Genomic DNA, 16,705 nt, shown 5'->3' with positions numbered 1-16,705 from the left:
GTGCTTCTGAGCTTTGGAAAAGAATGTGGGACTCAAAATATGAATCTAATCGGTCGCAAGTTGGAAAGCTCCAATTAGAAGAGTTTCCTTTAGGATCAGCCTTATGGAATCTAGCAAGGAGGAACAAAGACCTAATCACAAATCATTAATTTTGGGAAATTTGAGATGGTGAAACTGCTTGATTCTGGGAAGGATCATGGCAGCAGTGTACTAAACTGGATTTGATCCTTGAGATCAACTCTCTAAAAAAATTCCTTTAGGAAAATAATGGACGAGTTGTAGCATCATACTAGAAGGAAACAAATCCAACAAATGGATGGAGAAAGTGGAAGACGGTGAACACCGGAAAAAATCAGATGGGAAAGAAAATTGGGATGCTTTCGGAACTGTGCTTAGGGAGCATCAAATTTAGATAGAGGAAGGAGTTGTCAAGCTAAGATGGGGCTATACTTCAAAAGGAATGTTCACAATAAAGGAGGCCTATAAACTAGAAGCTAGTCACATCCATTGTCAACAAGATTTCATTTGGAAGAATATAGAAAGAAAGAAATACATAAATAAATTATTTTAACGTCCACGAAGCTAAAGATAGCCTATGGGACAGATTGCTTCTTCATCTGCATGGTTATCTAACCTATGGCAGAAAGTGTCCCATTTTCTTTGGTTGTTGGGGCGTGGATGTATATTAACATGGGATCGACTACAAAGTAGAGGCTTTCTAGGTCCCTCAAGGTGCTTAGTGTGCAAATCCCAGGAGTAATTTGCAAAACATATTTTGAATACGTGTGTAGAAGCATAAATCCCATGGAAATATATTGTTGATACGTTTGGTCACTTGGATCGGTCCCAGAATAGTCTCATGGAAACCATTGAAGGATGGAAAATGCATCTCTTTGGGAATCCTATATTTAACCGAGCTTAGGTTCTGGTTGTAGGAATTTTAATCTGGAACATTTGGAAAGGACGAAACCAAATAATATTTAAGAACCATAAATCCTCCTCTCAAATGATAAGGAAACGTGTTCTAGATAGCATAAAGGAAACTGTGATAGTTGAAACATGGACAGATGAGGATTGGAAGGTAAATTGAGACGAACTAGAGATCCTCCATCAGTAGGGTCTTTCAACTTCGATTGTAGATAGGTAGAGGAAATCATCTTCCAGGGATCAAAGTGTTTCTAAGGAAGCTTTCATCCCTTCCCAATTTGGATTCATGAAAATTAACTTTGACAGAGCTTCCAAAGGGAACTCGAGGCCTGCTAGATTTGGAGGAATGACCAAAAATGAGGTTGGTCTTCATATGGGTTTCTATGCAAGATATTGTGGGTCAACAACTCATGATGTGGCAGAACTTACAACATTGGAAAATGGCCTGAGATTGGCTCGCAGAATGGGGTTTCCTAACAACCAATTCACTAGGGACTTAATAGTAGTGATACGGCGCAAAGACTGATAAATGGATCCCCCCAACAAAGGTAGCTAATAACTAGCAAATGGAGTCACAAGTGCACCTAATTGAGGATCTTTTGCTTTCTTTTCAATGTCATAACATCTCACACCAAGAGAAAAGGAAATGTTGTGGTAGACTTGCTCGCAAATTGGGGAATTGTTGAATCCAACTAAGATTTTGCTTCTCCCTGGCCCCCAATCTACCTCAACGAGAAATGGAGTCTTTAGAAAGATTAATTGAAGCAAATAAGGCTACCCCGACGGGGTAAGGGGTAGAAATTAAATGGGGTAAGCGACATTAATTCTTTGCACATGGAAATACATCATTGGTCTGTGGGCAAGTAGATGGCTCATGTCTCGATCTGGAATTCTCAGGAAGACATGATGATTATATTGTTTGGAGCGTTAGCCTTGTGGAGTTATTCCACCGTTTGGGAGATGAACTGGAGAACATTAAGGGACTTTTCAGGTCTAAAATGAGCCTCCTAAGACAAATGTACAACCAAAATAAACTTTATAAAAACCAATAGGATTCAAGATGATGATGTCAACCATAGGGGATGATTCACCATTTTTGGAGTAAAAAAGTAAAAATAATAAAAAATAATAAAATAATAAAACTACATTTTCAACTCGTATTTTAACTTATCTCCCTAAGGTTTTACTCAAATTTTGAGTAGGATTATTCGTTGGATGCAAAATTTAATTCTTCATCCAAGGAGTACCTATGTTTCATTCTTTTGATGGACCCTGCTACATGAAAAATGAGAAACACATGAAAAAACATGATTGAAATCACGTTTTTCATGTACTTCTCATTTTTCGTGTAGCAGGGTCTATCAAAATTATGCAACATGGGTACTCCTCGGATGAGGAATCAAATTTTGCATCCAACAAATGTTTCTGCTTAGAATTTGAGTAAACCCATAGGGAGATAAGTTGAAAAACTAGTTTTTTCTTTTTTTCCTCTAAAATTTGATGATGTAATCAAATCTTATTTTATTGTTTCCACTATTATTTTATAATTTCCTTAGGAGGTCCATTTTAGACCTCAAAATTCCCCTAATGGTTGTGAGGTTGGTGGTTTCTTCGTGTACATGAAGGCCTTTGTAAAAGGGTGTTCTTGGAACCTTGGTGATCTGCGGAAAACTTCCGTGAGAGATTTAAATTTTCATGTTGCTTTCAACCATGAATTATGCCCCCAGATAGTAATCTAGGACCTTGGACCAAGTTGGAGCAGAAGGGCAACTCACAACAATTTTTCTAGGCAATTAATTTGGCAAACAAAGGGTCAACTTGTCTCATGGTCGCTTTGGTCCTCTGTGGGGCAGAATGCATCTTTGCATATCACCAGTCTTGAGGTAATTATGGCGTGTTTCATTTTATCTTCTTGCAAGGATACTTGGATTAATGATGTGGGTGTGATGATTGCGTTTCAAAATTTTAAGAGCCTAGAGTGAATCTTTATTTTGTGCACGAGTACTAGTCTTTGGTTTTCCTCATCTTATAATGCAAATGCTGAAAAGTGTGAGCCGCACTACGGGATTTTAGTTTAGAAAAAGGCTTGCAGATAATATTTTGTGTTTTAGGCCTTTCAAAACTCCAATTTGTCACAAAAGCAGAAAATTGCACTATGGGGTTTGTTGGGTCAGCGTTGATTGCGACGAATAGTTATGAGAAAATTTTTAACTTCTAGGTAACTTGGTGCACTCTCTGGGTCATCTAGTTTCTTTGTAAAAAGCTTGGGGGGAAGTTCGTCGTTGCAGGGACATTCTTGTATGGTGTCCATTTTATGTTGTTGGTAGTTGGAAGAAGCCTAGGCCAGGTAAATTCTATATTTGTGTCAATCATTTTATAGCATGGAGGTGTTAGGAGGCATTTGTGGTTGTAACTTGAAACATGCAAGCTGGCCCAGTACTAGGTTTTTGAGCTCTAAAGCGGATCACTCCGTTCTAAGATCTTTTTATGTCTCGGGGTTGTGGTGTCAATTTAAACCTTTTATCCCTCTCATCTAGCTAAGCAGTGAAGCTAGTTTTCAAGGCCTATCCCGTAATTTAAATTTGGTTCAAGCGAAGTGTTTGGGTGTTGCTAGCTATAAGTGGTTCTATAGGATAGTGGTGTGGATGCAGAGGAAAAGGGGTCGAGTTCGTCTTGGTGTCAGCCAGCGTGGAGGGCAGGAGAGAGTTCGAACAAAGACAACCTGTTGATGATGATGTTGGAGTGGAGGGAGAGATTGAAGAGGATCGAGAAAACAATTCGAGCGAAGGACTTGTGGAGCAATTGCCATCTTTGGGATTGATTATGGAGTAATTGAGAGACATCTGAGCCTCCATGAATAGCCTCCATCAACAACAATATGAGGACATGAATGAATTTGTTGCTTATATTAATGACCTGCAAAACACTCAAGAGAAGCTTTCGGATCGGTTGTTGTTAGTTAAACGAGACCAAAGGGGGATTATAGAGTGGTTGAATGAGCTTGAGCCGAGGATTGGTCATCTAGAGTATCACATCCTTGTGGGTCAATGGTCGCCAGGAGCACATAGTGTCAATATTAACTCTCCACCTTGATATGGATTTGGAAATTGGTTTTGAGTATGTTGCCAAATGTCGTCATGAGTTATGTCGTCTTTTTGTAAATATGTTAGTTGCTTAACTAGTTTTTTGAAAAGTCATCTTCTCCCTAAAAAAATCCAGTCGGATTGTAGGAAGGAGAGGCAAAGGCCAACACGATATATCCTCGTGTTTTGAAAAATTAATAAAAGATTTCCACTGACAAAAGAAAAGGGGCAATAAGAGCATAACTACTTTGGAATAAATCTCGAACTTTAATTTGTATATACTACTAGAATATTTCATGGAAATTAAATTTCTACGATCTCCCTAATAATTATTGATAATTAAATTAAAATTCTAAAAATCCAAGTCAAAATAAGCATATCTATCTATACCATAATATTTTTAAAAGATATAATACATAATATATTTTAAAAATTAATATATAATTGAGTAAGACTAACTTTTTCATTATTATTATAAAATTTTATATTAATTACATTATTATTTTTTCCAATTTTTTTCTTTTTTCTTCTTTTTTTTTTTTTATAATTTTTTGAAAATAAATTGGTTTATTTTTGGCAATAATTTCATAGCTTCAACTTCAATTTCATCTTCTCCCATTAAAAATATGCTTTAATGAAAAAGATATCATAAAAAAATATCACGTGTATTTTCCCACTCTGGCCCCCGCCTTCCCGAAGTAAAAAATAAACAAACTACATAGTAGCAGGTACATGCCCCCTAGTTTAAATATAACTAAATTAAAATAAAACACTAAAGCTTTGGGAAAATGGAAACCTATATAAGTGCAGCAAAAACAAACCAAAACTAAAAAAAAAAAAAGAAGATAAAATTAGACAAGTCAAGTTATGCAATTTGTAAATTCTAAAGATTTTGATAACAAATTATTAATTATTTTCTCTTTATTAATATATTCTATTTGATGTTTTTTCTTTTAAATACAAATTTTGATGATGAGACACTAATGCAAGATGACCACTATTCTAGGAGCCAATGACAACTACTCAATTGTTAGTTTATGATAGGTTTTCCCATTGTGGAAAAAAGAAGAAGAAAAATTCACTAAAATCAATGTGGATTTGGAATTCCTAGATGTTTAACCTAAAATTTAAAGATAGATAGTTTGTATAAGATTTTACATATTATAAACTTGGATATTACCAAGTTAACAACTTACATTTTGTTTAGATTTCATACATCGTTATAATGATTGTTTTTTTTGTCTCTCTTAAAATTCTAAAATGTAATTTAAAAATGAGATAAAAACATAAATTATACCCTAAACAAAAAACAAAAAAACTTTATTATGCCAATATTGATTATTGAAAATGGGCCTACATAGTGTCAAATTTGAAGCAACACCATTATGGTGACTTTAATCAACAAAATTTGAAACTACTAAACAATGAGTAATTTTTGAATAGAACCAAATTGGTTCCCACATGCAGATTTAGGAAATGTTATGAAGTTCTTACACAAGGAAACTTTTGTATTGGGAAATGTTTGACAAAATATTTATATTTTAAGGGGAAGTCAAATCTAATTTCTTGCCCAACCTCTTAGTGATTAGGGTACAAAAATGTTGGGTACATTGAAGGATGCAAATTGATGACATGGCCATATTAAATAAAGAAATTAAAAGCATTAAATATTTAGTAAAGGCACTTATATGAAAGCAAGGTGCATGGGGAGATCATAATGTATTGAATTACTCTCTCTTTTGTGTTGTTTGCATTTAAAACAATATAATTATGTCATTTCCCAAAAAAAAATGCACAAAGTGGAAGTGAAAGTGATTGAGTTGAGTTGGAAAGCGCAATCACAAATATATCATCTTGGTATTCAACAAACATACCTTGCCTCCAAAAACTTTGGCAATAGAATTGAATATTTGATGGTACTTCACAAAAATTAATAAATATTTGAGTGTACAATGTAATCATTACATATAGCCAATCATATTGAAAATAAATAGATTTAAAAATTATTAAAAAACAATAATATTATATTTGTAATGCTAAGTTTTGCAAAAGGATGCAATTTTTTTAGTCAAATAGAAAAATAAACACAATATATCTTGCCTCCGCAAACAAACCCATATGTAAATGCTCACATCAAGGAAGAAGCTAATAAACCAGCGTTTAAAAAAGAAAATCTATATACAATGTTTAGATCTTTGGAAAATGAAGTATATGACAACAAAAAATTTAACTTATAATAAGACCTTAACTTTATATTGAAATCATGTTAAATTTAAATAGAATTTATACATTATATACAAATAACTATTTTATCTACTTATACTTGGATTAAATATGATAAAATATTTCGCTGATACACAATAAAGAAAACTCAATGAAATAATAGTTATTTTTGGGTAGAAATTATTAATAATAACCTAAATGGATTTGTAGGAAAACACAATTTTCACAAAACTAAAAATTACATTATAATAATAAAACATTAACTTTATGTTGCAGTCATGTTAAATATAGATTGAATTTATGCATTATTTCAAATAATTATTTTAATTTGTTATATATTTAATATTATATATGACCAAATATTTAAAGTAAAAAATTGAAAAAGATACATAATAAAGATAACTCAATGAAATAATAGCAACATTTTTTCCTAGATACAACTAATAATATAAATTATTTTTTCAAGAGATTAGAGAACCAAAAAACCAAACACGAACATCAAAAAAGTTATATAATAAAATGAATAAATAATATTTTTAATAATATATTTTAAAAAATCCAAATATTATGACACATAATATGAATTTTTCATGTACATTATTCATCATGTATAATATGTAAAAATAGTAGCTAGCCAAAACAATTATCACAATATACCAATGATAATCTATTATTAGTAAATAAATATATTTTGTGAAAGGTCCGATCAATAACTAATTAGTGTTCAGCAATACAAGTTGTAGCAACTTTGTTTCCTAGATACAACTAATGATATAAATTAATTTTTTAAGAGATTCGAGAACCAAAAAACCAAATTATATAATAAAATGAATAAATAATATTTTTTAAAATATATTTTTAAAAATCCAAACATTATGACAGATAATATGAATTTTTCATGTACATTATTCATCACTTGTAATATGTAAAAATAGTAGCTAGCCAAAACAATTATCACAATATACCAATGATTATCTATTATTACTAAATAAATGTATTTTGTGAAAGGTCTGATCAATAACTAATTAGTATTCATCACCTTTGATAATTTAGTAATAAATGCAAGTCGATTCATGTTTTCCATCAAAATACCAAATGGAAGCAAAAGGTTTCTTTTAAGTGCCTAATTAGTGTTCATCACCTTTCGTAATTTAGTAATAAATGCAAATCAATTCATATTTTCCATCAGAATACCAAATGGAAGCAAAGGTTTCTTTTAAGTGTCTTTATTTGTCTGCCTTCATTGAGATCTTTTCTTTGGTGCAGGGATGCACATATATAGTATAAACCTTATAGTGTTCCATGCAATTCATTCTATCTCCCAATAAAAATGGTTTAGGGTTGTGAAGATGGGCCCCATAAGGTGTGAGACAGAAGTGATACAGATCCGAGAGCGGTTCGAGAGCCCTTTGGAGTATTCATTATGATGTTCAGAATCCTTGAACTCTTTCCCTTTTAGGCAATCTAATATTACATGTGTTAGGATATATGCACAATTTAGAAGTCTTATTGTCGAAACAAGGTGGGGACTCTATAATATAAATTATATTAGTGATGAAGTACATCTGTCATTTTATAATGGAAGTTGTACAATACAAATTAATAGTGAAGTACATCTACCATCATTACAAAATAAGAGGTGAAAGAATTGAACCAATAATACTTCAGATAAATGAATTTAAATATGGTTTAAGAATAATAAATTTTAATTCGTAATATTAAACTTTTGGATATGTTCCAAATATTTTTGGTCAAAGGGAAACTGATATTTTGGTCAAAGGAAAACTGATAGCTAGTCAATGTAAAACTGAACACAATATATAAAAACCGCGTAGTCTAACAAGGTGGAGGAGTTGCCTGGAAAGTTATGGAAATTCCGGTCCTATTTAGAGAAAATCAAGCAAGGATTTTTGTAAAGCCAAGTTATAGTTGTTAAACTTCAAAATTTTAGGTGTCCTAAATGTTTTTGATAGTGCTGAATCCATTTTTACCATCAAAAACATGATTCAAACACTACCTTTACAAGATTTTTTAAAATATTTTACCCGGATTCCGGCCACTTTTGACCCTCCGGGCAATTCCTCCTTAGACAACAAAATCAACTTTCAGAGGGATTTGATTTTTGATTTTGGTACCGTCGCAAATAATTAAGATGAAAAAATAAATTCCAGAATGCTTCCCATTTGAGGGATTTGAATTTGGCGCGATTCGCAAATAATTGGAATGAAAAAATTTCAATTCAATAAGCAGTCAAGAGTATTCTTCTCATTCGAGGCCAGCAGTCAAGAGTATTCTTCTCATTCGAGGCCTGTTGAGAGTAACATAAGCAGAGATGGAAATGATAGCCTATAGGAATATGAATATGATAGGCCTCCGCCTCACTGGACCCTGTTTCCCACAATACTAAGCGGAAATACTCTTTCATTTTTAACCGAAGCCCTGAGGAGTTTCGAAAGGGAGCAAATTTTATATGGCCAGCGAAACGAATGATGCTGAATAATTTGCCAGACGAACCGAAATTCCGTACTAATTGGCCTGATGCGGGCAGATTTGGCCTCTATGCTTTATTAAAACACAAGAAACTCGTTAATATTTTTGTCTCTATATTTTTAATGAACTTCCTGAAAACCTTTCCAGTCTTCAATCCAATTAGATATCCATGCTGTTATCTTCTACCAATCAATGGTTATCTACAACCATAAAGTTGAGATCAAAACAAGCAGCTTTTTGGAAAACCTACAAGGTGTATTGGAGTAGGCTTATAGAACTATTCTTATGACTTTTATATTGTGACGGCTATAAGATGCACTTCCAGAGCTGAATGAAATGCAGTTTATATGACTGTAAATTTGCATGGATTTAACTAGATCTTGGCATCTTGACACAGAATTGGAAGATAGATCTTAATAATTATATTTTCATCTTTTTCCTCAATTGCGCTATTTTTGAAAACATTGGGAGGCTTTTTGTCTCCTCACATTTCAAGAACTTCCTGAAAACATCAAACAGCAGTAACTTTACAATTGAAAGAGCGGAACTGTTTCAGTTCCCTTAAAATACTACAACCATGAAACGTCATACCTTACAGCAAGTCATTCTAGTGTTGGTACATAGACAGTGACTGATAAATGGGGAGGGAAAATCCATAAATACAGCTTGATGTTTTAACTTTTTTCATTCCTTCTAATATCTAGGAACAAACATATCATAGGAAAGTCATAAATTAACCTATTGCACATATAGCTCATGTTTAACGAAAGCAGGAGCTATTTTGTATCATTATGGAAAATATCATCTAGTCATCAAATAAAGAATAATGAATGCCTCCAGTCTGCTGTTTCTGATGCTGGTAGGCAGGAGCAATAATCCATGCACATATAAATGGTAAAATTTTGGTGTCATATGCTACAAGTAACCTTGAGAATTAAGCCACCATAAAGCACCACGTGAAGCGGATTCCATTGCCAACCTCTTGTTCTTCTTGGGTTCTCCCAAGCACTCAATACAAATGTTTTCAGGAAGTTTTAACACAGCCATATATGTAAAGCTGCAGCAACAATAAAACGGGCTCAGCCTAATGTTTACAAATACTTATTGTATGCTAGAAAAGTTACATGTGAACTCTCTACAAAGGAACTTTGTGTAAAATCTAAAATGTATCCTCAACATAAAATTCTTTTACTTTTCCTTGTCAATCTATTCACGCTCTATGGCAGTAGCTGACAGTACATATGAATTACAAGGTTGTTGATTACCTTTTTTGGTGTGGCATGCCTTCCTCTTTGTAGCAAACCCACTCAGGCACTCCCCAGCTTCGCTTTTGACAAAACTCATTGAGGCTTGATTTTGCAGATCCCAGAAACTGGTCTATATCTGCATTTTTTGTAAGGTCAATGTCCAATAATGTCATCATAATATCATTCATTTTGCAACTCTTACAATATCGCTTAGATATTGAAGGACGGGACTTGTGCATATTTCCAATAAAAAAAGCTGACAAACCATTCACTTGTTTAGAACAGTGTGCATGAATGAAAGCCTCTTGAAACAGACCTGTGTCCCAGCTTGCAGATGGCCACTGATACTCAGTCGTATTAGCTATGTCATAATGGTGATCACTGTTTGTATATTCTTGATCAGCCTCCTTGTTCTGATTAGTTGAGGACACGTCATTTTCTGTCAAGGAAGTTGAAAGCAGCTGAGGCTGCTCACAAATTGTCGATGCATTCTTCTGTGGTGATGCCGTGCCAGGTGGAATAAACTCTGAAGTGCTTCTAACACCATGCAAATCACGGGAACAAGAAGCTCGAGAAGGAAAAAATTTATGTTCTTCCAGTCTCTCTGTGATTATAATGTTTGATGTTGCTTGTTCTGCTTTGTTCTTACCAACAAGTACAGCAGAGCCTTTCCGACATGTTCTGATAAAAACTTCTAAAATTTTATGTGGATGTTCTAATCCAAAACCCTGGAAAAAAGAAAAATATACGAATGCTTTAATGGTTTAGCACATGAATCATGACTTGCATGGAAATTTATAGAACAGGAGAGCACATTCCACTCAGAAAAGTGCAAACGTTAAGGGACCTCGATTCAAACCAGGGCCACAGGAAGAGATGAAAATACCTTTCCATTAGTAAAATATGCAGTTCAATCATTATATCTCTACAACATGCATTATATTTGCACCTTATTACCAAAATGGAGTTGGATCTCGGTTTGATATTTTAGAGCCAAAATATATCATGGAAATATTTCTAACATTAACAACCTAACTAAAAGATTTGAAATAATCATACTTTTGAAAGATAGAACAAGTTTGCAAAAATATTTTTTTTTAATATTATATTCCTACTCTCGCTTTTATCATGGGAGATATTGTTATCCAAAAATATTCTTGTCATAGTTTACTGCCGAAGGTCTTGCTACATCTCCTTTCAGCAAAAGTACATACAGTAAATTTTTTGTTGAGCACAGCAGTTTGGTGGAATGGCACGGCCCTCTTTGATGGTCTAGTTGCATTCTTATATTTGGGTACTTTCACGTTTCCAAAGGTACTTCACAAATCCCAAGGCATTGGTCACACCTCCCGAAGCATTATTGGGCTGTTTGGTACATGTGGACATCTTCATAACATGTGACATGGAGAAACAAGCCGTCGTTCCTTCACTATTATCCTAGTTTGAGAGGGAAAAACCCTCCAAGGGGTAAACCCAAAAAATACTTCTCTTCGTCTTTAAAATATGCTTACAAAAACCAAGACCCAAAGCCCCAATCCAATAAACTCTCCAAGCCCCAAGCCAGGGCAAGGGCTAACCAGCCATATATTGAGTCTTAAATGCTGGGCCAGCTATGTATGTGGTGCACGTCAGTGGGATAGCATACATAACCATGGATTCAGATCTCCGGCGGCCAGCATGTGTTTCCGGTGGAGTGTGCGGGACCCACCAACCGCGGGCCCGCCCCGTCTCGAAACTTAAATTTGCTGCCTCCGGCGCTTCGAGTTGAATCGACTGCAAGTACAAGCTCCAAACGCATTAATGATTATTCATTTGAATTTTGAAAACTCGCCCCGCCTAAACACTGAAATTTGGATTTCAAATTTGGGGATGGCTAAATCAGTTTCATTCCTGCAAAGCATAATGAGCCGCGTTCCCTTATCAAGATGTGCTCAAGCGGAGTTGTACTGAGCAGTAATCGATTCCTTATAGTTCCACATTTTTGTTGTTTTTGAAGGGAAACGAGATCTTGAGATTTGGAGAACCATGGCCATAGACACCATACAGATGGTGATAGTGGCAATGAAGATAAGATCGGAGGAGGCGACTGCAAAGACGAGGCATCGTCAGCTATGAAGGAAACACCTTCCAGAGGCGTTAGGAAAATTCCATGGGGGAGATTCGCCGCCGAGATCAGAAACCCTTGGAAGAAAACCAGACCATGGCTCGACACTTTTCACACCTCGGAGGAGGTTGTCAGAGCCTACGATAACGCTGCTAGACACTTCAATTCGTTTGGGTAATGGTTGTTTTGCCAAAATATTTTGGATTTCTCCAGGGTATATATATTTAATTGTTTGCCGAGGGATTTATAGTGATTTTGAATCAGTTGAAGATTCTATGAACTTCGATTGTAGTGGGTTTGAAGGTTTTTGCTAAACACTTAGTTACAAACTTCTATTTTGCTCGGTGAAGAATTTTCCAGCTGTACACTAAAATCACCCTCGGCTCCGCAGTAAAGGTTTAGCCTAACAGTCGAGTAGAAAATGCGAGAACAAACTAAACCATCAATCTGGTTAAAAATGTTATAAAATTAAAATCAACAGTTTAACAAAGACCGAAAAGTATGAATGAAACTCAGAAACAATTATCGAGGCTTCTAAATATTTTGGAGAGAGATTAAGTTAACGAAAGAGAAAAATTCTGAACAATAATTTTAAATATTTATCTCTGTTCTTGCTTTTTTTGCGATGACTTCCAGTCCTATTCATATAATTAAAAGAATTAAATTTCTTCAAAATTTATCATTTATTCTTCCTTATTCTTGTTTTTCCTTGATGAATTATATTACTATTTATACCATTAAGAATTACATTTCTTTAATTTTGAGAAAAAATCGCATAAAATTCATATTTTATTTAAAAAAGAAATATTAACCATAAATAAATCATTTTTCCATTTATTAATTTACCTAGTAACACTTCAAAACCTCTCATTTTACCTAAGAAGGTTAATTAGTGAAAATTCCAAAACCTCTCATTTTACCTAAAAGGTGAATTAGTAAAAATTTCGAAACCTCTCATTTTATACATAAAAAAAAGTTACTTATAAAGTATTAATTATAATCTTTGGAAAATTCAAAACTATTATTTATTTATTAATGGTTTCCTAAAATCTCATTGTCTTCAATTTACATTAAAAGGTTAGGTGTGAGCTTAAAAAAATCTTGTTCTAATAGAGGGGAAGTTGAATTTTTACTTCTAGTTTCTTAAAATTATTATTCATAAACAAAAATTAACCAATTTTATTTTATATTATAAGTATTTTAAAATTATTATTTATAAACAATAAATAACATATTTTTTTATATTATAAATTTTTTAAAAATTCATAAATTTTATTTTATATTATAAGTATTTTAAAATTATTATTTATAAATAAAAAATAACAGATTTTTTATATTATAAGTTTCTTAAAACTCTTGTTCATAAACAAAAATTCTTTTTATTTTATATTGTAAGTATTTACAAATTATTATTTATAGACAAAAGCTCACATACTTTATTTTATATTATAAGTTTCTTAAAATTATTGTTCATAAATAAAAACCTACTAATTTTATTTTATATTAAAACTAGTTCCTAAAATCATTGTTTCAATAACAAAAAAAAAATCATAAATCTTATTTTATATTAATCAATTTGTTATATATGACATATTCTTTTTTTGTTAAGTTTGGTAGATCCTCTTTTTTCATTAATTATAGAGAAAATTTACACCACATAGATTGGCTAGGTGGCCTCAACTTGCCCAGTGGGAAATCAAGCCTGTTGGCCATCTATCTGCATTGTATTCCGTCCAATATCAAAATATTTTAAGTCTTTCTACCCAAGCTATATAAGTCTCAGATTCTTGTCCAAACTCTAGAGATCGACAAACATATATATTTGCATAAGGAAATGTACAAGTTATCTGCATATATAAACAAAACCATGAGAAGTAGGCTTGCTAGTCATGTTGTTCAGCAGAAGTTGATTCCACTCGCATCGAATCCCTGGCATTCGTCCCTGACAGCTCAGTCTGGACCAAGATACAAGGCAAGTGCCTCTCAATTCGGCCAAGTTGAACATCCTGTTTGTGCAATTTAAACTACAACTTCTGGAATTCCTGTTTGTAATTCGGAATGCCTTGGACAGTAATAGCCATGCCCACTGAAATCTATTCCGTAGCCTTGCCCAACAGGCTTTTCATCAACTAGTACAAGTAGAGGGTTTGCTTGAATTAAGTGATTCTGCCCCTCAAATTTCTAGGATCTGGGACAAGGGTTCTCTAGCCCTCCAGTTCTGTGTCTGTCTCACTCTCCTGCTTCACTTCTTCTTCCCAATCCTCTAACATTTTGTGAATTTCCTCGTTAGTGCCTTCTTGGTAGGCAACTGTCGCTTCACTTATTAACCTTTCAACAAATTTCCTACTTCTGCGTCCCTCTAATGGGCCCGGTTCCGTGTCCTTTCTGGTCGCTTAGGGCCTCCTTCCACGACCACAGGTTTTTGCAGGGCATGCCATGGTCTCTCTGACCCAACCCTGTACATTGCAACAAATAGAAGTCCAGTTAAAATTCAACATAATATGACAGGGAGCTTTCACACATGTGGTAGGATTACAGCGCACCAACCCGCCTTCATCACATCCTCCCTTATCAGTTGCAGTGCCAGGCCCTTCAGGGTCGCAGGTCAATTTCCCGAAGGGGGCCGACCCATAACCAACACCAGCGGTTACACTTTGCCTTAGACACCTCCTCTCAGTATCAATCTGCCTTGCTTCTTCTCCCCGGTCCCGGGTTGATAAGCGCAACCACTTACCAGTTATCAGCCGACCCTCATTAGTAGACCCTTTACCCTCTACCCAGGACATGAAAGGAGGACCGAACCCAATCGTCCACGCATTCCTGAGCGCCATGACGCCGCCATTTCCAATCTACCTTCCATAGCTAGTGCCACTCCCTTTCCAGACTTCCCGCCTGTAGTTCTCAACCTCCTCCCTCATTCTGAGGTTTCTACATACCTCCCTGCGGCTATGCATGGACCTACAACAGAGGCTACCTCTCAGAATGCAGGTGGACTAGCCGACTCTACCCCTAAGGCCCATCTCCCTAGATTTACCAACAGGACTCTTATGAGCTGCAAAACTAAGCCCTTTGTCCAGTGCCAACAGAATTCCCATGCAGGAAAGGAGAACTTCAAAACAAAGAGAAATGGAGAGGATGCCTATCGGGTGTGAGAGACAGGTGCAGAACCGAGCAAATGCCACTAGCCTACACCCCCAACGCTTCTCAATTTTGCAATCCTCCCCCATAATTCCTTCCCTCTCCCTTAAACGAAAACGAGAGCAGGTCAACATTACGAGAGTGGAGAGATAGCTAAGTACATACCTGTTAACCTTCGTACACAGTCGATAGACTTGTTTCCGTTGGTGGCGCCACAGAACTAGCTCTTCGCACTAGTCTCCTCGTTTACAATCGCTTTGATCAACACCAACCTTCCCTCCTTCACGGATACAAAAACCAACGTTGTCTTTACTCTCGCTGCCACCTTTCTGTAAACACTGCATGCCATGATGCAAGGGGCCGCCACACCCATTGCCTCGAGCGTGTGGGGTGCAATGGTACTGTACACTACGGTACATGCCATTAATCCCTAGTTTGAGTGCTTAACTACTGGCTCGCACCCTGATCGAGGTCTTGGCCTATTGATTGGCCATGTTGAAGGCTTTGCCTATGATCCTGCACCAGGATTTCATCCAGGGATCGATACCTGTCGTCCCAGGGCTGAACTGGCCATAGTTTTTCCACAGGGTTGTTTTGGTGGTTACAACCCCAATTGGCTAGGAAGTTTTCCCCTTTATTTCCTTCTCTTCTGACATAATTGACCATGATGTAGTCAACCTTGTGAATCAACTCTCCTATTTCTTGGATCAAACTGGCAGTCCTCCAACTGTGGTTGAGCTTATCCCATTTCAATCCATGGTTCAAATTTGTCAGTGTGTTAATGACCAGTCTATAGTCTTCCAGGGCTTGCACCCGGTAACCAGGACTTCCTGGGAGGTCACCCATCCCAGATCTCCTCTGGCTCAAGCGCGCTTAACTGTGGAGTTTTCCCCACAATCAAGCCCACTTAGCTTGCTGCCCCATTTGCAAAACCTTAGCAAGTATTGTGCCTCATGAACCATTCAAGTAGAGATCCCTTCACTCTTTTTGAATTTAAGTATTAGGGGTTTTACGCAGTGCATTATAAAAGATATCGTTTTTGGGATTCAACTGCATTAAGTAAGTAATTAACGTATGACCATCTCCATGAGAGGTAGTCGAAACTGACTAATTTCTCATGATTTTTGAATTGTTCACTTAGCACTCATTGCATCGGGTGATGCTCATAGGGGTGAAGAAGTGGGATTGAAACTAGTGAAATGAATCACATAGCATCAATCGTCACTTCCGGGGCTTGCACCCGGTAACCAGGACTTCCTGGGAGGTCACCCATCCCAGATCTCCTCTGGCTCAAGCGCGCTTAACTGTGGAGTTTTCCCCACAATCAAGCCCCGGAAGTGACGATTGATGCTATGTGATTAGGATTTAAGGAAGTTCTATGATTATTTCTATAACTAACACTAGGGTAGATTTGGTCATCAATCATACCAAAAGGAGCTATGATTGGATCTCTCAAAAAATCAATTTCAACACCATAAGGGAGGTGACCAAAG

General features: G+C 35.5%; 1 protein-coding gene across 1 annotated transcript in view; it reads right to left on the bottom strand.

Annotated features, from left to right (window-relative positions):
• Window positions 1-9,226: 9,226 nt before the first annotated feature.
• The window catches only part of LOC149145064 (endoribonuclease Dicer homolog 4-like), a 303,060-nt gene continuing 295,581 nt past the window's right edge, over window positions 9,227-16,705 (bottom strand). Inside the window, 3 exon segments of the mRNA XM_089448258.1 lie at window positions 9,227-9,780; window positions 9,989-10,106; window positions 10,287-10,698. Of these exon segments, the coding sequence (XP_089304384.1) occupies window positions 9,639-9,780; window positions 9,989-10,106; window positions 10,287-10,698 (672 nt within the window). The 3' untranslated portion in view covers window positions 9,227-9,638.

The sequence above is a fragment of the Pinus tabuliformis genome, chromosome X, assembly GCF_031772625.1.
Source record: "Pinus tabuliformis cultivar Carrire ecotype Pingquan chromosome X, CPIR1, whole genome shotgun sequence".
NCBI classification, from domain to species: domain Eukaryota; kingdom Viridiplantae; phylum Streptophyta; class Pinopsida; order Pinales; family Pinaceae; genus Pinus; species Pinus tabuliformis.
The sequence above is the reverse complement of the archived record's forward strand: the minus strand, read 5'-3'. Positions and strand labels throughout refer to the sequence as shown.